Source organism: Anguilla rostrata, chromosome 13 (genome assembly GCF_018555375.3).
Source record: "Anguilla rostrata isolate EN2019 chromosome 13, ASM1855537v3, whole genome shotgun sequence".
In the NCBI taxonomy this organism is placed as follows: domain Eukaryota; kingdom Metazoa; phylum Chordata; class Actinopteri; order Anguilliformes; family Anguillidae; genus Anguilla; species Anguilla rostrata.
The window spans coordinates 7,228,167-7,251,479 of record NC_057945.1 but is presented as its reverse complement, the minus strand read 5'-3'; the positions used below and the strand labels follow the sequence as shown (position 1 = coordinate 7,251,479).

General features: G+C 47.4%; 1 protein-coding gene across 1 annotated transcript in view; it reads left to right on the top strand.

Annotated features, from left to right (window-relative positions):
- Positions 1-23,313, top strand: part of ptprt (protein tyrosine phosphatase receptor type T) — a 301,390-nt gene that overhangs the window by 252,406 nt on the left and 25,671 nt on the right. Inside the window, exons 21-27 of the mRNA XM_064305091.1 lie at positions 1,576-1,663; positions 12,077-12,153; positions 13,550-13,586; positions 13,851-13,948; positions 14,978-15,094; positions 16,806-16,960; positions 23,033-23,168. Coding sequence (XP_064161161.1) covers positions 1,576-1,663; positions 12,077-12,153; positions 13,550-13,586; positions 13,851-13,948; positions 14,978-15,094; positions 16,806-16,960; positions 23,033-23,168 — 708 coding nt within the window. The remainder of the gene's footprint in view (positions 1-1,575; positions 1,664-12,076; positions 12,154-13,549; positions 13,587-13,850; positions 13,949-14,977; positions 15,095-16,805; positions 16,961-23,032; positions 23,169-23,313) is intronic.

The window sequence follows — 23,313 nt, the reverse complement described above, 5'->3', positions numbered from 1 at the left end:
ATAAAATTAAATCTTAGGAAATGAATCGCATCAGTAATTCATCTGACAGTTGCTCGGTAAACAGCGGACCGCTACATGGTAATTTAGACAACTTACGTGATTGGCCACTGCAGCGTGACGTCGGGTTGCGTTCCGGCAAAAGTTGATTCTGGTTCAACTTTCTTGCCGCAGGCTGCTGCGTTTTTTTTCGGCACCCCATGCGGTCAACCACTGCTGCAGCCTAAACGCACTACCCCCATTCAAAAGAGTGGGAAGACTGCCGTTTTTGCCACACAACCCTGTGGCAAGCTGATCTGGCGTGAATGCGGCCTAAGGCTACAGTTGTGTGTCACCATTTTGTTTCAGTAGTCATTCACAGTGCCGTAGTTTACAAGTTTGATCCATCCTGCAGCATTGTTTCATTGTATGTTAGGCAAGAGTAAAAATGTTCAGGGACTTACGATCACTGGTAATAACAGACTGCATTTTGCACCTTTAATCTGTGTGAGCTCAAAGCACTTTACAGGCTGGGGGGAGGCATCACATCAACCCCCCCCAGTGTGTAGCCCCCATCTGGGTGATGCACGGCAGCCATTTTGGACCAGAAGGCTCAGCACAGGCTAGCTGAGTTGAAGAGGGAGGGGGATTAATTAAAGGCAGAGAAACTGGGGATTATTGGGGGGTCCAGACAGTGAAAGCTTTTTTGGGATTTTTATTTCAGACGCCTGGGACCCCCCACCCCCACCACTCTGGGTGATGCGTGCTGTGGGATCTTTATTGGCCACAGTCTGGTCCTGAGTTTTGGATCTTTTAGTATCTCAGTTTATCATCTCGGCTGACTCTAATGAGACCTTCATTGCTCTGTTTCCATTGGTTGTTTCAAGCGAGCTCAGTCAGATTTGTCCCCAAGGACAGGTCTGTTTTAAGGCTCAGCTGTAAAATGTTGCTTGGAATCTGACAATTTCAACTTTGCTCTGCAGTTTCTGTATGGTATGCAGTATTTACAGAAATAAAAGGATCTTCAAGGCCATCTACGCCAGTCTAGGGAGGTGAAGCGTAAGTTTCGGGAATGACTTCTGCTTCACCTCCCTATAGCTGAGTACAGCTACTGAAGGTCTGGGTAAAAAAAATCTAAATAAAAGGCCAAATTTAAATGCATTGTTTGGATAGGATCGGTGTGTGTGTGCGTGTGTGCATTTGCGTATGTATGATCTCAACTCATTTGTCATTTGTCAGAATAAAATCACAGACTAAACGCACAAAATGGATGAGGGTCACATGACATGAGTGTGGACTAAAAGTGAAGGATTGTGTGGTGCTGGTTTTGTATTTCATTCCTGGTTTAATATGTGTTGTCCTGTGAGGTCATCGCTGTAGCAGCACCAGTCAGAGCACTGTGTTTCAGATGGACTGTGATGTCATTGCAGAATGTGTGTGGTGAATGTGATGTCATTGCAGAATGAGTGTGTTGCCATTGAAGAATGTGCGACAGGTGTGATGTCATTGCAGAACGATTGACAGGTATGATGTCATTGCTGTACATGTGATGGGTGTGATATCATAGCAGAATGCTTGACAGGTGTGATGTCATTGCAGGGGCTGGCAGAAGGACAGACGGCTCCCTGGGACACTGCAAAAAAAGATGAAAATCGTAACAAGAACCGATATGGAAATATCATCGCTTGTGAGTACTGCATATACACAGAAACGTACACACACACACACACACATATAAACACACACACACAGACACACACAGACACACACGGCCATTTGTGGCACACATTGTCTCAGATTGTATAAGGAGCACATCTAAAGCCTGGGTTTTAACTCAAGCAGTCAGTACAGTACACACAGGCTCTTCTTTCCGCAGCAGTACAGACACGCTGTGCTTTCCGCAGCAGTACAGACACGCTCTGCATTCTGCAGCAGTACAGACACGCTCTGCTTTCAGCAGCAGTACACACAGGCTCTTCTTTCCGCAGCAGTACAGATACGCTGTGCTTTCTGCAGCAGTACAGACACGCTGTGCTTTCAGCAGCAGTACAGACAGGCTGTGCTTTCAGCAGCAGTACAGACAGGCTCTACTTTCAGCAGCAGTACAGACACACTCTGCTTTCAACAGCAGTACAGACATGTTCTGTTTTCAGTAGCAGTACAGACACGCTCTGCATTCCACGGCAGTACAGACAGGTTCTGTTTTCAGTAGCAGTACAGACACACTCTGCAATCTGCAGCAGTACAGACATGTTCTGTTTTCAGTAGCAGTACAGACACGCTCTGCATTCCACGGAAGTACAGACAGGTTCTGTTTTCAGTAGCAGTACAGACACTCTATCTGCCGTCACCGCAGGAGGCCACAGCTCTGGAGATGAGATCTCTCTCACGCAGCATCCTGCAGATCTTTAGCTCACTCAGGAGGCTCTAAAGAAACTTTTCAGGGGAAAAAAAATAAAATGAAATAAAACTTTATCTGAGTGTAATATGGTGCATGTCTGGAGGATGAACTCCTTTTCAGCGAAGCTTTATTATTGAGCTTCAGGAGGCCGGGGCTGTGGTCTGAGGCTAATACACACCCAGGTCACCCGAGGGTTCCTGCATTCTGTTTGCCTTCAATTTCCAAGGCCGAGACACTGCTCCCAGATACATTTCTCAGAGTAACCAGGGCAGAGTTTGGCGGAGAGAGGAATGCTCGGAACGGCCAACGTGCTGCGGCTTAGTGTGATATAAAACGCTAAGAGAAGCTTTAAGATTTACATTTTTAAAATGTTGCAGTGTGTTTGTGCTCTGTCTCTTTGTCATCCAGATGATTATATGTCTCCGGAAAGGACGTTTTGTTTTCCGAACATCCATCAGAATTGAAACTATTCCCAGTCATGATTTGACTTGTGACAGACATGCCACTGCTGTAATACGGGAGCGGTGTGTATTAAGAGAGAAATTCAAAAGTTTATTTGAGCCAAAATGTCGGCCATTTTATTTTGTTGCCTGCATAACCTTCTTACATTTCGGCACACATTCAGCTAAGGCCTTGGAAGCTAAAGAACTTCTAAGCTATTAGTGAGCGGCAGTGAGATGTTTTAATGAAATTAAAAACGCAATGCTACCACAATCATTATGACAAAAAGCGCATTAGCTGTGGTCCTTCGGTTACTATGGGAACTGGACCTCGGCATAACACAATCTGCTCAGAAGCTCTACGGGAGGCAGGTAATTGGACGTCTTACAAAGCCCGCGCAGAACCGTATTTTTTAGACGCGAACCGGTGAAATCAAACAGGAATACGCGCAGGGTTCATGCCCGTGTCCTTTGGGTGCTCTCTACGCCAGTCTGTTTTATGAAATTGTCTTATCGGTGACTCACACAGGTAGTAGCCTTTTGCCAGGTTGCGTGTTTTTATTGCGGGTGGAAAACAAACGAGGTCACGGTCTCGGCCTCCGCTGGTTTTGACTGTGTCAAAGAGAGGGAACGTTCGGCGGAAGACGCAGGTGGCTGGCGCGGTCGGCGGTGGGGGCGGGAAGGGAGGGGGGGGCACGTTTTTTCGGTAGTCTGCCAGGAGAGACCGGCGGCGCGTTCCGAAACGAAGCCGCGGGGGGTTTCGCCGATATTGGCCACGTGCCGGCAAGAGGCTAAAGCATTTCCTATTCTGCCTGAGAATGATAATAAAAAATAAAAAACACTGGTAAACCACTCTTTAATTAACATGGTTTTGTTCAGGAACGGTGGGGGGTGGGGGTGGGGGGGGGGGGGGGGGATATCGATTGTTTTGAAGTTTTATTTCCATTTCTTTAACCAATTGTATCCCCTGGTCGCAGGGAAGCAGAACTAGAAAGGCAGAAAATACTCCGGTGGCATCCTCACTAGTGCTAGTTTAGACATCACTGGCATCCATCAATTAAACCCGGGGTACGTTGGGTATGGGGTTATAAAGGCTTTTATAAATACTGTGGTGGCTAATGCAAGTAGCTCTACTCCTACACTGAATGTGCATTAGGAAAAGGACTGAGTTCTCTTCCTAATTGCGGTTGCGGTATCAAATCGCGGAATAAAAACAATTATTGGAGATCCTGGAAGGTCTGAGGATAAGACGCTGAGCCGTTTAGTCAAAGCAGGTCCATTATCCGTCCCACACTGTTTTCTTAATTTCAGTGGAATGCGGGTAAATCTGTCTCATAGTGAGAGCTTACTGACAGGCGCGAAGCTTCTGGCCCTAATAGGCCAACCGCAGTCAGAGAGTAGTCCGAGTAGGTTCTCAACCCCTAATTCTGGGTTTCGCAACCAGTTCATTTGTGATACGCCTTTTTTTTTTTCACTGGCCCCAGAGCACCGTGTTCAGGCGACCGCGTCCCTTTTAAAATGAAATCGGTACCTGCCCACGCTCGTTCTTTAATTGATTTTTTTTTTTTTTTAAAGAGGTGATGTTAGGGGTAGCCGTGAAACAGCATCGACGTCCACTGGCCCCGGTGGAGAAGTTCGTCGCGAACGCGCTTGTTATGACTCACTAAGCTTTAATCAATACCGCCTCTCATTCGCCGTCCTCGGGCTATCAGACCCACCCCCCCCCCACCCTTCCCCCCTAAAACACCACATCTGAATTAATTACCTGGGACAATTTATGGAATTAAAATGAAAAAGACAGGAAAGTGCTTGGGATTACAGACATCTGTCTCACTGTTCTCCTTCAGTGTTTTTTTTTTTTTTTTTGCCGGCTATGTAAACATAAACTCTCCCATATGCTCATTCATAATTCATAGTTCAGCAGACTGCTCCCAAAAATAAACAGACTTATTGCCCAGCATTTACATATCACGGGGAAGGAGATTCAGCGGCAAATTGTAAAGCTTCGCATTCAACACTATTGTTCAGACTGTTCCTTTCAATTTATTTCTGTCAAGGTTACTTATTTATTTGTTTGTTTGTTTGTTTATATTGTAATGACTCTGGTTTCCCTCTTTGTATCCCTCCAGTCCCAACGGCTCCTTTTCCCAATATATCATTACCAACGAAGCACCTCGGTAGATTAGAGATACCCCTTTATCTTTGAGAAATAAAAACAGTTTTGATTAATTTCAAAGGGAATATGGCAGATTCACGGTGGCTTTCTTATTAAAATTTTATTGAATTGTAGAGTAAGGGTATGTGGAGTTTGCCCTCAAGAGTGTTTCTTGGGGAGTGGAGTTTTCCCTCGAGATTGCATTGTAGAGTGAGGGTGTGTGGAGTTTGCCCTTGAGGGTGTTTCTGGGGGTGCGGAAAAACCGTTAAGATATCTCTGTAAACAGTTTTGTAATCAGGAGGTTTTATTCGAAGAGGAGAAGTGATGCTGTATCAATCACAGATAACCATGTTGGTACGAAATTGTCACACATCAGTGTGACACCCCTGGGAGGGAGAACGCCGGGGAACACCGTTGCCGGTCGCATGGAGAGAAAGAGAGAGAGAGCGCACCCACACAAACATGAAATAAAATAAATGCCATCTTCACTCTTCCCCCGCACGGGTTCCAGGCAAAAACAATTAACTAAAACAACAAACTAAAATAACAAAGACAAAAGAAAGCAAAACTTTTCAGTTCACCACTCCAGATTCTCACTTGGCCAGCTCCTACCACTTTCCAGTGACGGATTCACTTATCTCCGTCTGTTTAAAAGAAACTAAACTGAAATTAAACGCAACTCAAATAAAGAAACTCGCTCTCGTGATAGCTCTTGGTCTTGGCCCCAAACTGTGGAGAGCAGCACACCTTTAAGCACCTGGGTGGATTAGCTAATGCAACCCAGGTGCGTGTGCTCTCTCCACCAGCCGGCGCAGCCGAGACCAGTTCACCTCTCCGGCAGACCAAACGCCACAGGTATCAATCACAGCTAGCTACAGTGTTAATGAATCAATCACAAGTAGCTGCAGTGTTACTATATCAGTCACGGCTAGCTACATCGGTACTGTGTCAATGAAACTGCTGTGAGTTGAGATAACACTGCGGGTAGCTGTGATTGATACCACAACTTCCTGTCACTGCATCAATCACAGTTAGCAGCAGTGGTACTATATCAATCACAGCTAGCTACAGTCATGCTGCATCAATCACAGCTAGCTATAGTCCTGCTGTATCAATCAGCTAGCCACTGTGGTGCTGTATCAATCACAACTAGCTACTGTGGTATTGTATCAATCACAGCTAGCTACAGTCATGCTGTATCAATCACAGCTAATCACCGTGGTACTGTATCAATCACAGCTAGCTACAGTCATGCTGTATCAATCACAGCCAGCTACAGTTGTGCTGTATCAGTCAGCTGGCCACTGTTGTTCTGTATCAATCACAGCTAGCTACAGTCATGCTGTATCAGTCATAGCCAGCCTCAGTTGTGCTATATCAATCACAGCTAATCACTGTGGTTCTGTATCAATCACAGCTAATCACTGTGGTTCTGTATAAATCACAGCTAGCCACTGTGGTTCTGTATAAATCACAACTAACCACTGTGGTACAGTATGAATCGCAGCTAGCCACTGTGGTACAGTATCAATCACAACTAACCACTGTGGTACAGTGTCAATCACAACTAACCACTGTGGTACAGTATCAATCACAGCTAGCCATTGTGGTACAGTATCAATCACAGCTAGCCACTGTGGTTCAGTATCAATCACAGCTAGCCACTGTGGTACAGTATAAATCACAACTAACCACTGTGGTACAGTATCAATCGCAGCTAGCCACTGTGGTACAGTATCAATCGCAGCTAGCCACTGTGGTACAGTATCAATCGCAGTTAGCGGCTGTGGTCACAGGTATTGGGCGAGTGCAGATGTGATTCTGAATCATACGGTGTATTTGTATTTCCTGCAGAACGTAAGGTCCATACAACCCGAGAGCCTTTTCTAAACTCCCATTATTCACTTCAGTGGACATGCACAGGAATCAGAAGAACCCTTCGCCACGTCCCACGAAAGCCCCCCTCTTCCCTCCGTAGCCTCGCGTGCGCAGTCTACTCGTCTCCCCACCAATCGCAGCGCAGCGCTGATTCCGTCAAGGCGTCCAATGCACTGCGGCCACTTGCGCGAAGTGTCACTCGCGCGCCGCGTTTTGATAGCTTCGGCGTTAATGCGGCGAAACGTTTGGCGCATCAGATTCGACCAGCGCTGTCGGGATAACAAGAACGGCGATTGTTCGTTTTCATTAAAAGGGACACGAGGCGCCCGTCTCTCAGAAGACGCACCGGCAGGCTCTCCCTTTCATCTGGTGCATTGTGGGTACCCGTACGTGAGCCCGCTCGCGTGCATCAGGGAAGGGAGTTCTTCTTCTGTGTTTCTCGATTCGCGGCACGTAAGTCATGCTGCTTCATAGGGTTCCCTTGAAGTCTTGCCGTTAAGATCCTCTGATGTGTCGACCAAAGGCAAGACGATTAGCATTCCGCAGACGGGCTCACTTCTCAGTATTTACTGGATCCTTTTTTTTTTTTCCTGCCCCTAAGTTGACATAAAGAAGAGTCACGCACAGAGGCTCTGATTAAATTTTCACTGAGTAATGAAATTTCTGTATCAATGTGCCGTTAAATCCACGTTGGATTTAGTTAAAATGTTATAGCGGCAAAATTAGCAGCGCGAATCTGTGAGTTGCGACTAATAGGATCAATGTGATAGATGACTCTGTGACCTTACGGACAGAAAAGTGAAAAACAGTTGTCACGAAAATGGGAATCGCAATGTTAATCAGAAAATTCTGAATCCCCCCTGCGGTGCTATTACCTCTCTGCAAATATACTTTCCTACACTAATCCCCTCTAGATGACAGTTGTCCAAACACGAGCTTCTTGCAGCAAATGGCCAAAGTAAACATTAAGATTTTTTTTTTTAACGAAACCTACTGTATCTCCCAGGTACACCTCGGGGAAATGGCTGCCTAATCTCAGAGCTGCGGAACAGGATTAAAGAGAGGATCAGCTCCCAGCATGCATTGCAGTGCAAACAGCGGGAGGCGGAAGCATTCTGCTCATTTGATAGCAGAACCTTCTGGAGAGTCAAGCTGCATTACCTCTTAAAGTATATAAAGCAGACTGCCAATGCAACACTTTATCGGGCTTGGATGTGCCCTGGATTACAGGTGTACTAAACACACACACACATGCACACACACTAGCATGTGTGCACACATGTACGTGTCCACACACACATACATGCACATGTACACACACACATACGCACACAAACACATGTACATGTGCATACACATACACACACACACACAGACACACACACGCACACACACGCGTGCGCACGCATATACACACACACGCACATGTACACACAGACACACACACACACACACACACGTACACGCACGTACACACAATGACAGGTTTTTATCTTTGGAGCATACGTTGTAAGGACTGTGCTCTGTGATGCTCTCCGCATAAAACAGCATCCTCCCGTGCATTCAGGAGTTCAGATGAATCTTGCAGCAGATGTTTGGCTGTTGCAGGCTCAGTATCACAACAGCTTCATCTCCACACTCCAGGGCCTCTAGAGAGGCAACATGTTCCCTATGAGCTTGGTTCTCAATGCGAGGATCACGTTCAAGATTCCATATTGTCATTTCTTTCTCATTGTATCAGTAAGATTCAGTGTTAGAACAGTTCAGAGTGTCTGTTGATTGATTTCTACTGCACCAGTAAAAATCAGATAATAGACTAAGGGGCAACTGCAGACAAAAATCATTATTTAATACACTGGTCCTCATCTTAAGATCAGTTTATCTGACTCAGTTATAATGTGTCATTTGTAGAACTTTAGCCAACAACAACAACAACAACAAAAATGTTTTTACTGAACCCCGCCCTCAAATAATGATGTCACCCAAGTATAACTCCTCCCCTTTCCCCACAGTGGAGAATGGAATCTGAAATTTTGGTGGAAGCTGCTGCTGAGATGAATCTAATACAAGGCTCTGAACCTTCTGTGTCTTAACCCAATCTCCCCATGCACTTAAAAAAGCAATTTTAATTTGTTTTTCACTACCCTTATATAAAGGCTTATAACTATGGGGGCAACACACAGCAGAGATATTATAATAGCCACAGCGTGTTGTAGGCTTTTGGCAGTATAAAATAACCGAATAACTCTGCGGTCATTAAAATAATGCCTTTCCCAATTTGTGACATTTCTTAAATACGTGTCATTAAAAATCTGCCTTAAAAAATTGAGTCAAAAAGGAGAAAGGAATAAAATAGGAAATGTATCCAATATCACACAGCTATTATATGCGGGCAGTGCCCAATGGGGGTGGACCGCACCGACTGTGGTGTGAAGTCTATTATTACTGTAAGTATTTTTGATGAAAAATCTGTGAAATATCCACTGAAACTATTAGACAAAGTCCTTTCGATAACAATGTGTGAAACCGCTATAATTAATAGCCTCCTAATTACGGAATAATTATGAGAGATAAATATGAGAGCTCTGTCATAACACGCCGGTTTATTGCAGGCGGAGACAACGGCGCGGAGTTCATTTCGTCGTGACCTACCGCGGCTCACACGGATTTAGCTGAGTAAATTGCGCACTGCACCGAGCGCTTTGCGAGAGAGCGAGCATTCGCCCGTTCACCCGGGACTAAAGCAAATGGATGCGTAAGATGCATCGGTGATGCTCGGCATTTGCTGTAAATGGAGTCTAATGTCTGCAATATATAGAAAGGCCATTGTTCTTATTTTCGTGCATAATGCCTTTGTTATTTATTTATTTGTGTTTTGTTATAAACTGAACCGTTGTATGTCTGCGGTAACATACTGGAATTCATTTTTCATCTGATTGGCTCTGATGAAGCACAGATGCGTGAACTGGCAGAACAATTATTACGGGAGTTAGACGGCCCAGAGGTTTATTATGCATTTTGGGGAGCAGTTGTATCCGCTTTAAATACAGACGCAACTTTAATTTAGCTGAAAAGAACTTCGCTCCCACTGTTCGGCTACAAAGTGATTACTTTAACGCGCAGCTGAATGTTAAACAACAAAAAATGACACTCGCTGGTCGGTCAGAAGCAAAGCATTGGTTGCCCCCATATAACCTTAAAAAGGGGAATGTATTAAGTTCTGATATTCTGCTGAGGTCCCCTATTACATTCAAAAGCAGAGCGGTAAGGTTTTAGCTGCAAGCTTTACTGCAGATATCAGTAGGCTCAGTGACTGTGTGCTGGACTCTATGATTCGTTTTGCGAGACCCTGCCTGTAACTCTGTGTGTGAGACCCTGTGACTCTGTGTGCAGGACTCAGTGACTCTGTGTGTGAGACTCGGTGACTCTGTGAGCAGGACTCAGTTGCTCTGTGTGTGAGACTCGGTGACTCTGTGAGCAGGACTCAGTGACTGTGTGTGAGACTCAGTGACTCTGTGTGCTGGAATCTATGATTCAGTGAGCAGGACTCTGTGATTCACTTTGTGAGACCCTGTAACCCTGTGTGTGAGATTGTGAGATTGCAAGCTCATCGCAGTGCCATGCTGTTGGAACCAGCCAGTTCCAAAAAATGCTGCCTAATTGTGTCTATGATTAAAGGGAGTGAGTTGGGGGGGGTTAAATTTCTGGCGAATGGGTGGGCTGCTGTGCCTGCAGTGTTTTGTGTGCAAGGCTTCCTCGTGAGAGTCAGTTTCTCCGGTCCTCGCTCGAGGGGTAAAACTGGCACACCCGGCCTCCCAGAATGCTCGGCACAAGTCAGCCGAGATGGAGAGGGAGGGGTCGGCGTCTGCCCGAGGCGGGCTGGCAGAAGTGAGAGATTGCCCGTTTTCCGGAAAGTTCCGAGCACAAATCAGGAAGGATAACAGAGTGTCACGATCCGTTTACAGACGGGGGGAGGGAGGCATGGAGAAGGGCATCTGCCAGGCCTCATGCCCCCAAGTCCATCAGATTGCAAGCAAGATGCGCCGCTACGACCGATTAGCATTTCGTACAGATCAAAGCAGAATGCCACCCACCGCGCGCGAGATTGATCCGTTTTTTTAAAAATCCCCTCCTTTCCTGGGACTCCCCCCGCGGCCCTGTCCACTTAATTTACTCGACTACGGGGAGCCGATATCGCACCGGGGGGGGGGGAAACCGCGCCCGAGTTTGCGTGCGTCAGATTTAGGAGGAGACTGATGCGCCCCCTTAAATGAAGTCAGGCGTTAAGATAAAGCGTGTCCTCCGCTTGCAGCGGGGATTCGGGTGCTGGGGGTTTGTGCGCGCGTGTTAGCGGCAGTGAAGGGGGGCGCGATTTTGATCCTTCCCCACTGCGTTTGCGGTTGCTGTTAAATAGTTTTTTTTTTTTTGTGAATATATTCTTATTGGGCATTTAATAATAAAAGACACAACGGCATGACACTACACACACGTACAAATATACATATATACATATACATAAAGAAAGAAGAAGAAAAAAAAACACAAGGGGGGATTCATACAATGTAGTTCACAAATTTTACAATGCAAATCCATCAATATGATGCTATTAAAAAGAGGGATGGCTCATATAAACTTTATGTAAGTACTCCCGGTTAGATAGTTTTGAACGTGACCGTAAACCACCAGTTTAGCGTGAGTGTGCTGTGTGCTGTTGGACAGTGTGTAAATACAGTACGCCCAAAGACACAAACACACACGTTACACACAATTCAAAAAATGTAAGTGTCATGTAATTAAATGGTAGTTGTTCAAACACAATTAAACTACACAGCTACTGTTTAGACATGTGGATGTGTACTGTTTTTGTCCTGTGAATGAGGAAATGTATCTTGAGACGTGTAGTGAATTTTGTCCTGTAAATAGGCAAATGTAACTTTAGACATGAAGTGTTTTTGTCCTGTAAATGGGTAAATGTAACTTTAGACGTATTTTTGTCCTGTGAATGAGTAAATGTATCATTAGACGTATAGTGTTTTTGTCCTGTAAATGGGTAAATGTAACTTTAGACATGTGTTTTTGTCCTGTGAATGAGTAAATGTATCTTTAGACATGTAGTGTTCTTGTCTTGCGAATGAGTAAATGGAACGTTAGACATGTAGTGTTTTTGTCCTGTGTATGAGTAAATGTAACTTTAGACTTGCCTTTTGTGAAAATTTGACCCCACAGATGATCACACGCGGGTGAGACTGCAGCTACTGGATGGGGACCCCCACTCAGACTACATCAACGCCAACTACATCGATGTAAGTATGAACACAAGAATATATAATGAGGAGAGCAGGACATTCGGCTCATCTAGAACACAAGAACATAAGAATACATAATGAGAAGAAAATACAGCCTGTGAATTTAACTGACCTCTTACAGCAAGCCTGTCTTAGAGGAGGAAGTGTTGTGACACTAGCTCACGAGTGTAATAATATCACACTATTTTTATTTTTGAAATAAGACATTTCATCCATGAGAGTGACCTTCGAAAGATATTTTTTGAGCAAAGGTTGAGCTGAGTTTAGTGTATATATAATGTATATGTATTTTTAATGTTAATTGGGCTCCGCCTGTATTTGTATAAAAATGACATATTTTGGCACTGAAATGTATGTAGGTAATAGGGATTAAACGCATAAGATGCAGACAGTAGACTGTGTTGCTCTTTCCTGAGTAGTGCAGTTATGTGCATTTTCCACTCACTGCTGGTGCTTTGTGAGTTGCATTAAAACACTTTTTACCCCAGTGCTTAATGCATTTTAACATGTGCGAAAGTGTTGCAGTCTTTGGTGTATTCTCCTCTAAGTGCCTGAAGTGTTTCCTTAAAAAAATGTACATTTTGTGCTTTCTCGTGGGCTTTTTTATCTGCCTTATAGCAAGGTGTCGACACTACGCCTCGTGTAGACCGTGAGTAAGGTGCGAGTAGACCATGAGTAAGGTGTCAGTAGAGCAGCCCGCACAGCCGGAGTGGCGGCTAAACGCGAAACGCGCGGCTTGCTGTTGGTCGGTTTGGAGCGGGCCCCCTGGCAGGGCCCCTGGCACGCTGGCGCTACGTAATCTGAGAAAAACAGCCCCCCCGCCTCCCGAGCGCTAAGCGGGCCGCCCGGGCGGGCGCAGAAAGGCCGTTTTTTTCTTTTCGGCCGGATGAAAAGCCGCGAACGCGTAGCCGCGAACGCCGTCGCGGGTCCCGCCGCGTCGGCAGGCTTTTTTTTTTTTTTCCCTAAACGGCCGGGACCGGCCCCCTTTTGAAGAGACGTCAGCCGGGGCCCGCCGAGCGGCTGCGTCTGCAATCGTGTCACGAGCCCGTTTCCCGCTAATAAACCAATTAGCGGGTGGACGGTGCCAGCATCCTGCAGTAAAACTGATTGCGGCGCCCGGGGGGGGGTGGGGGGGGAGTTCTGTCTCTGGGAGCTGGGCTCCGCTAACGGTTCATTTATCTCGCGGCGGCTTTAGCGCTAACGAACGCGACGTGTCAGGCACGCGCGCGTGTGTGCGAGGGAGCCGTCGCGTAACGACGGTGTCACATCGTTTGTTTAAGCGACCGCGTCGTAATCGAATGTCCTGTTTGCTTAGGGTTCCCCCCCCCCGGTTCCACAGGGGGGGCCTTTAATGTAAGCGCTTGTGTTTGTGTTTCCCCCCGCTGCGTCCCAGGGATACCACAGACCGAGACACTACATCGCTACGCAAGGTAATTAAACGCACGGGGAGGTAAGGGAGCGGGGGCCGCGGGCAGGGGGATGGAACCAATCAGAAGCTGTCCCCAGATTAAGGGGCGGCCCGTTCATTAAAGTTACAGGTTCAATTCTTACAATTTTTTAAATTAGGTTGTTTTTCCATCACACTGTTTATACAACATTTTAAAAAATAGAATAAAATAAATGAAGTTTATAGATGTTTATGCACCCTGAGACGTTATCTACTGGTTTGTCATGCTCCTTCTTCTCTTCCTCAGGCCCAATGCAGGAGACCGTGAGGGACTTCTGGAGGATGATTTGGCAGGAGAATTCCGGCAGTATCGTCATGGTTACCAACCTGGTGGAAGTAGGAAGGGTAGGTTGATTCTCTCGAGTTCTACGTCTGCCCCGCCCCCCATGGTAACCGGCTTCAGACAGTAAACGTGCGGTCTGAAGCTCTGTCTCTCCAAAAGGCTTCCTCACTGGTTGCGCGTGTAGTCAGAAAGTACGGTCATGCCCCCCCCCCCTTTGGCTTCAGTTGTATCTTGTGTTCCCAGCACCACAGGCACCCCCCCCCCTCCCCCAACCCCACTTCATCCTGTTTATTGGTTAAAACTACTTTTGTGCAAACCTTTCCGACTCAATCACACCAGGAAAAGGAGACTCAATTTATTTCAAGATATTTCTGCCGGTCCTGATGCGTTTTCTAAAGGGAGCCTCCATTTTTTCCCCCCCTAGTAATAATATTACCATCCAGGCATCACACTGTTTTTCATTTCCCAAAAAATGCGGACCCGTGGTGGCGCTCTCCGTGGAGGAATTATAATGCGTCAGCGGCCAAATAAAGTAGCTAGCTGTCTTAAACCCGGCCTGCCCTGGAGAGCTCAGCCGCTTGGGCCCGCCGTCGACTGCTCGGATTGGGTTAATAACACGAGCAGTAGGGCCCAGCTTGTGTTAGCGACAGGCAGCCTTTATGGATGGCGCCAATCAGAAGCCAATTATGTACTCTTTTTTAAAAAAGCAAAACAGTCCAATCAGGGAATTGCAGTCGCACTATTGAGTCAATACTTCACGTCAAGCCTTCACTTCTGTGAAAAATTCAGCCTGCGATTCAGTCAACTTTTTTTCTTTTTTTTTTCCCCTTCTCGGCTCTGACTCCTAAATTGAATTCAAGTGTTGAGTTTTTTTTTTTTTTTTTTTTTTACAGACACAGTTCAGCGGGTTACACAATCGCCTCGTTCGAGTCATCAAAGTGTGCTTGCACTGGAAAATAACTTTTTAAAAGCACGGGGAAGAAAATTGGGCTGGAGTTGAGAGCTCCAATCTGGGCCAAGGTGTCCTTGGTAAAAAGTGACCGGGGTGAATTTTCTCCTCTTTCACCACCTTTGCCTCCGCCTCTGCCCAGGTGAAATGCGTGAGGTACTGGCCCGACGAGACGGAGGTCTACGGGGACGTCAAGGTGACGCTGATCGAGACGGAGCCCCTGGCCGAGTACGTCATCCGGACCTTCACGGTTCAGAAGGTAAACTGCGCCGCGCGGCCCGCGAGCCGGCCGCCGCTCCTGTCCGGGAGCGTCCGGGAGCGTTTCCTGCGCTACGGTGCGCGTTAAATAATGTAAGCTGAGCTGAGCTGAGCCCAGGGTTTCGGCTGGAGCCGGTCTGATTCTGTCAGGCGGAGGTAATCAAAGCAGACCCAGTGTGTGTGTGGGGGGTGGGGGGGTGGGGCGAGTGGTGTTCACCGATGCAGGGAAAGCTTTGTAATGAAAAACAAGGAAGCCTAAAAGCAGGAGCAGGAGTTCTGATAATTGCACGGGCTATTAAGTGCCCGTTTCGCCGTCGCACCGCGAAGCCGTTCGCCGAGACCGTACGACGGCTCGCTTTTCCAGCCCGCGTCGAACCGGCCTCCGCGGCACCTTTCCCTTGACCTCGGGGCCTCTCCGTGTATTCAGAGAGCGGCGTGAATCCCAATTACCCGCCCTGCTCCCTGCTACGCTACGCTATGCCCCGCGCCCCATCGGCGGGCTGAGGCCTGCGCGAGTCGGCGCGCCGCGGGTTTTGGCCGGCTCGACGTTTTGGCCGCGCGCGTTTCCAAACAGAGAGAGAGAGAGAGCGTGTAGCGGTGTTTAGCCGCCGGGAACAGAGAGAGGGAGCAGGAAACCCGAGCAGTGCTGCTAATGATGCGGTTTGCGGGGGATTACTCTACCGCAGCGCGGCGTTACGTGTAAAAGAGTCCTCCCGCGTTGTCGGGTGAGAATCAGGCGAGCGCGAGCCCGCGGCCTCCGCGGCTCAATCGCGGTTTACTACCGTTTGTGTAGGGTTTCAGGACGCCGCGCTGAGCGGGGAGGCGTTAGCGCCGTCGTTCGCTAGCCGTCTGGGTTTCCCGAGCATGTTCGCATGGGCAGCTGGGATTAAATCTCTCACCACCCAAAACTGCAATTAGCATGAACGGGGAGAGCGACTGGACCAGGTCTAAAGAGGGGAATTATTAGCAGAGAATAGCAGGTGAACACTGGCTCCCTAAAGTCCTCTTGCAAGGCACCCATTGATTTTTGTGTGTGATGGGGGCGTCAGTAGTGTAGTATAATGGCTAATGAGTTGGTCTTGTAACCTAAAGTTCGCAGGTTTGATTCCCCGGTAGGACGCTGCCGTTGTACCCTTGAGCTAGGTACTTAACCTGCATTGCTCCAGTATGTATCCAGCTGTATAATTGGATGCAATGTAATACGCTCTGGATAAGAGTGTCTGCTAAAAGCCTGCAATGTAATGTATGCTCTGGCTGTGCTTAGTTCCAATGTGAATATCTTCTTTTTTTTGTAGGATCTGTATGTAGATACTTTATAAGGAAAGAGTGTTTGAAAACCTGTGGTTTATTTTCCTGTTTATTTTTAACACCACAGCAGGGGAAATTAATTAGTCTCCTTGTGGCCAAAGCATGCTGACTCATCCTGCATTTCTCAATTTCAAATTATGATTTAATTTTACTAAAAATATTTTTATATCATAATCAGTGTTGTGCAAAGGCCTTGTACTCCCACTTTGAGTGAGTGTTTCTGAGTGTTTCTGTGTGAGTGTCCTCAACACATTGGTGTATGTGTGTGCATGTGAATGTGTGTGTGTATGTCCTCCTTAAAACATTGGTGTGTGTGTGCATGTGTGTGCAAATGTCCTCCTTAATTCATTGTCGTACGGGCACAGTTGTACACGTTGGTATTGAACCCGTGTGCTTTCTCTCAGAAGGGCCACCACGAGATCCGGGAGATTCGGCAGTTCCATTTCACCAGCTGGCCGGACCACGGGGTGCCCTGCTACGCCACCGGCCTTTTGGGGTTCGTCCGCCAAGTCAAGTTCCTCAACCCCCCTGACGCCGGACCCATCGTGGTCCATTGCAGGTACTGATACTGTTTCAATATAAATCAATATGGATACCGACAGCATATCATTGTAGGTTGAGACAGTGGATTATTACACAGTAGGTTGTGCTAGTGGATCATTGCAGGTTCTGTTATTGGATCATTGCAGGTTCTGATAGTGGATCATTGTAGGTTGTGAGAGTGGATCATTGTAGGTTATAATGGTGGATCATTGCAGGTTGTGATAGTGGATCATTGCAGGTTCTGTTATTGGATCATTGCAGGTTCTGATAGTGGATCATTGCAGGTTGTGATAGTGGATCATTGTTGGTTCTGATAGTGGATCATTGTAGGTTGTGAGAGTGGATCATTGTTGGTTCTGATAGTGGATCATTGTAGGTTGTGAGAGTGGATCATTCTAGGTTGTGAGAGTGGATCGTTGCAGGTTGTGAGAGTGGATCATTGTAGGTTGTGAGAGTGGATCGTTGTAGGCTGTGATAGTGGATCGTTGTTGATTCTGATAGTGGATCATTGCAGGTTGTGAGAGTGGATCGTTCTTGGTTATAATGGTGGATCATTGCAGGTTCTGATAGTGGATCATTGTTGTTCTGATAGTGGATGATTACACAGTAGGTTCTGTTAGTGGATCATTGCAGGTTGTGATAGTGGATCATTGTTGGTTCTGATAGTGGATCATTGCAGGTTGTGATAGTGGATCATTGCAGGTTGTGATAGTGGATCATTGTTGGTTCTGATAGTGGATCATTGCAGGTTGGTATAGTGGATCATTGCAGGTGGAATAAGCAGGTCATTTCTGGTACAGGAAGCAGCAGGAAGAGCGGATCATTGATTGGAGGCTGAAAGAGAGAGCAGAGAGGTCAGAACACAGCACACGGCCTCTAGCTGGAGAACACTTAATTCAACACTCATAATCACAGCAATCCATATCACGACGCATAAACAAAATTTATAAAATGCGTGCACTGCATTAGAGCAGCTCATTAGCATTTAGAACCAACTGTCAGTGCGTGGTGTGGGCAGATGCCTTCTGATCAAGGTTAATAAACACTAAATCATATTTTTATTTATTTATTTTTAAGAATTAAAATGTACTTTTTTGTAAGAATGCTTGGCATTATTAAGAGCACTTGTGACACACTCTTTACCTTTCAATTTGGTATTGGCAGGTAACTAGAAAAGGGGAGAAGATGCTGTTTCTGCATTCTCAGTATGTGAGAGTTAAAGTGTGTGCGTATCTGCTGTAGCACAGAGAAACAGAGCTGACACTGTCTGTGACTTTGGCCTGTGAGGGCAGTCTTCTGACATATGTATGACTGAATTAATGTATGACTGAATGAATGAATGAATGAATGAATGAATGAATGAATGCTTTATTGATCCTTACAGGAATGTGTTTCTTGCATGACACACGGAACAAACAATGAATAACACTGACAGCGCAATAAGGCAGCAGCGATGACATTGACTTCACATCAAGACAAACTAACAATGAGGAGTATCAACATTTCATAAGCAACATAAATTAACGATGACAATAAATAAATAACTGCCCTTGTGGCTCCGTGCGGTCTTGGGGGGGGGGGGGGGTGGTTAATGTTGTTTGTTTTGTAAACTGAGGGAAGCTGTAATGAAAGCCTCTGGTGTTCTGGCTGTCCTGTATGTATGCAATCCCAAACCCTTCCCTGGTGGAGCAGCAGAGAAATGTCCTTAATATTGTCATCACTTTTCTGAATGGTTCTGTGATTGAAGATGGCTTGAATGTCCAGCCTTTTTACCTCCAATTTTAGCTGTAGATTTTGATATTTTTTTTTGATATTTTATTTCTGCTGAGAGTGAACTGTATCTGGCAAGTAATCCTAAGGTTATTGTGCTTTCGATGAATGTTTGGTGAAATCTGAAGAGGGTGTTATTGCCGACAGGATGTTTTCTTAGTTTACGGAGTGAATGCAGCCGTTGCTGACCTTTGCTGAATGTTTCCTGTAAGCTTCGGCTTATTGTTAGTGAATGTTCCAAGATACCTGGGCACCTCAACGGAATTATTTGCTGTTTCAGCCACCTCTGAAGTCTACTATCATTTCTTTAGCTTTTGTGGTGGTTTAAGACTAAAGATTTTATTAGCTCCATTCTGAAACCCTTTTTCCCCGTATCCTGTAACGGTCTTCGGTGCGGGGGTAGGACACGAGCCCTACGACAGCCGTGTCACCCGAGAATTTGACAAAGTGACAGTTTGACGAGGAACACTTTATGGTGAATTAGGCTGGGTAACCGAGGCAACCCCGCGGGAGGCCCGTGTTGATGATAACGAGGAAGAGGAGGCTTTTGTTGAAGGACTGGGTGCGGTTAGCGGGGAAAGCGCCTATCCACCGTACTAACATACTGCTCACGGTCCTGCCCTCGAGCGTTTGTAGCGTGAGATAGGGGGTTCACCGCATTGAACGCGGAGGCTAAGTCCACGAACAGAATGCGTGCGCGTACGCTCTGTTCGTCTGCGTGCGGGAAAGAGAGGTGCGGCTTGGACGCCACGCTTTGCCTTGCGGGCGAACTCCAGCGGATCTTGTCAGTCACGTTTCCTTAATTAGGGGGGACAGCATAATTCCCCATCCAAGCTTTTTTTATCAAAAGCGAGGTCGGGGCAGTTAAGGTCTATAGTCGTTAGGGGTACTCGTAAGGGTTTGCGTATTTGGGTAGGGTGGATTCAATTCATTGTGGATGAATTCCATGTAGGCTGGCTGCGGTATGGGTTGAGATGCGCCGGTTCTGTGGGATTTGGTGCAGCGAGCCCAGTCTGTCAGAACCGTCGAACCCCTCAGGCGCAGAGCTTGCAGAAGGCTGTTGCGCTCAACCAGGTGCGCCTCTTAATTAAATCTGCGGGAAATTGATGTCGTTCCTCGGCGAAAGTTCCGTCGTTGTCGCCGCTGATTTCTCTCCCGCCGTGTGATGTGTTCCCATTGATCAGCGTCGGAGAGTATTCCCGTGAAATTTACTTTAAATTTTATTTGTACGCTCCTCTTTACATTTTAGCGTAAGCTGCTCTGATTCCCCCTGTGCTAAGCTCACCCCCCCCTTCCCCCCGCCTGGTTACATGGTTGTCCTGAACCGTTCTAATTGAGCAATTAAAACCTTCAATACGCGATGCATCATTGGCTATTGATTCTTCCCGCTGGCTTTCCATTAAGCCTGACAGACAGCTGTCTCTGTATTCACACGTGCATTTTGTCAACGAATGAAGCTCTGCGAACTGTTTAGTAAGTGAACGCGTGTTTGCAAACAGGCTAGTGCTGTGGGCAGGGGGGCCTTGACCCCTTTCTTTTCCCGTTTTCGTCTCCTGCAGTCCATTGTGATGACAACAGACATCAGTCCGTTCTCTGCATACGTGAGGTTAAGAAGTGAGAATTACAGCATTGCGGTAATCCACTAACGCTGAGTCTCCAGGTGCATTCAGAAGGCTCCAGGTGCAATGCAGCAGCTATAAATCCATTACAATCCACATGCATTGTAGCAGCTCTCAACTAAGACAGCTACACTCACAATTATACAAACATAGCAAAAACAAACACGTGCTGCCATGCATTAGTCGCCACAGAGCAGCGCCATCTTGGAAATGACATTATTTCCTTTTGGCCATTTTTCATGTACACTTTATTTTAGTGTGGCTTTCACAGCTTACAAAACTTTTCACCCCGGAATGCTTTTATACAGCTGTACATTTACTGAAGTGATTTAGGATAAGTACAGTGCTCAAGTGCTGAAAGGGCAGTGTCTCACCTGGGAGTTGAACCTGCAACCTCTAAGCCATGGTCCCAGTTTCCTAACCTACACTGCCGCCCTATTAGCGTCTGGGTCGTTGATTAGCATTCATACTGTCTGAACCAGCTCATGACCTGCCTCGTTTATCTGCACTCTGCATGGTGTAAGCAGCCCGTGCACAGGCCTGTCACTTTGTGCAACTGTGTTGGTAAGATTTAGGCAATTATTTAGCTTTAAGGTGCTTATTGAGTTTACACGCGCACACACACACATGCACACACACAGGCTTGCACACACACACACACACAGGCTTGCACTCACACACACATACACGCGCATGCACACACACATACAGACACAGACACACACACGCAGTGAAAGTATTCTTCTCCTTCAGAAATATTACACTGGTGGAGCAGTAAGTCTATGGAAGCCCTTAATAGACTTTGACTCATATCTCTTAATCATTTAACTTTGTTGAAAACATCCATTAAAGTTCTTCTACATTTTCTTTCTTTAACTTTTCGACAAAAATGCAGTTTGGATTTGCTTTGCCTTTGAACCCATTTCCCACAAATGGTTTTAGTGTCAGTGACCAGCTGTCCACACTTGCAGCAATTAGCAGTCCTCTGATATTAGCTGTCAGTTTATAATTCAGTCTATTAACAATGTGACCTCTTTTTAAAGAGAATTATTTTCCGTATAGCACATCTCAGAAAAATGAAAGCGCTAATTGACCTGACTGGTTAAAAAGTCCCGGGTTGGCAAATTTATTCTTTGTGGCACGCAGCCATTTCTGACACCGCGAGACCTTAATCCTTCAGTAGATGTGAAATGTGTCTAATTAAGAATAATTAGCGGGTCCTTACAATGCAGGGGTTGCAGTTATGGCTGGAAGGACGGCCAGCAGCCGCCGAGGCTGATGGGGGAGCCGAGTTTGAGGCTGTAATGGACGCTTTAGCTTCCGTATTCTCAGGGCTGTGGCTGGCCCCTGTGGGGGAGGGGGGGGGTGGGGCGGAGGAGGATGAGGTGGGTGCTGCTACTGCTTCTGAGGGCAAATGAAGCCGCTCACCTCAGAGGGGCAGGGCAGAGACCCAAACACTGGACAGGAAGGAGCTCAGAAGCAGCCCCTATAATAGCGAGCGGCCATTTTACCTCTCTTCCTTGCTTTGCTTTTGGCTCCGGATTGAGAGGGAAAATCAGATGCGACGAGCGCATCTTTAACCAGGAAATAGCCGGTCTGCTCCGACACGCTCAGCCTGCTCCTCTCTCCTGAATTCCAGAGGGGGGGGCACTCTGCTCCTCTCTCCTGAACTTTGGGGTACTGGGAGAGAGAGAGAGAGAGAAAGAGAGTGCTAAAGGCTCACCCCGCCTCGTTGCTCTGTCCATAAGCCTTCAGAGCGTCTTCACAAAGACGGAGGCGCGGCGCGAGTCCGCGCACACCGCTAAAGACGGACGGCCGCGCGTGACATTTCCCTACCGCCATTTCCCCAGGAAAGCGCCGGCAAACGTACGCGTCGACACACCCCCGCCGCAAACAGCCAACCGCGTTTGACGGAGAGAGAGAGAGGGCGTCGGGGCTCGGGGAGCTGGAGCCTGGCGCAGGACGGGAGACGATGCAGACCGAGTCCGGCAGACGAGTCTCGTCTCGGGGGGCCCCCCCTGCGGAGCGAAGTTTCTGACAGGCCCCGCAAAGTCGTTTCTAATTTCCTCCGCCGTTATCCCCCCCCCCAGGACCGCGCCGGAGCCATTAATCACGGGGACTGACAGGCGATCTGCCCGGCGGCGGCGGCAGGAGCGGCGGGAACGCCAGAGCTGTTGGGGGGGGGGGTGGGGGGGGAGAGACTGAGAGACGACGGGATGACCCCCTCCTCCTACTCCCCTCACCCCCCACCCCCAATTACAGCTCCCTGCAGGATGACCCCCCCTTCAGTACGACTCCCTCCAGTGCGCTGCATGTTTCCCTAACACCCGGCAGCAGGGTCAGGACGGCTGCGGCCCCGTCACTCTCACCTGTGCTGTGTGTGTGTGTGTGTGTGTGTGTGCGTGTGTGTGCGTGTGTGTGTATACGTCATGTGTGCGTGAGTGTGTGCATGTGTATGTCTGTGTAAATGCTTGTGTGTGTGAGCGTCTGTGTATGTGTGTGCACGCACCTGTGCGTGTGTGTGTGTGTGTGTGTGTGTGTGTGTGTGTCTCTGTGTATGTCTCTGTGTGTGCGCATGCCCACATGTAGGTGTGTGTGTGCGTGTGTATCCATCTTTTTCCTGTAGGACCTGCAACTCTCTCATTCTCCATCTCACTAATAACTGATACCCACTCTTCTCTCTCTCTCTCTCTTCCTAGTGCTGGCGCAGGCAGAACGGGCTGCTTCATTGCAGTGGACATCATGCTGGACATGGCGGAGAACGAGGGAGTGGTGGACATCTTCAACTGCATCCGAGAGCTGCGCTCACAGAGGGTCAACATGGTGCAGACTGAGGTGGGTATGGCTGCACTGAGTTCCCATGGTGCATCACGATGTGAGTGTGGTCACGGAGGGTTGCCATGGCGCAGACAGAGGTGGGTGTGATCACAGAGGGTTGTCATGGTGCAGACAGAGGTGGATGTGGTCTCAGAGGGTTGCC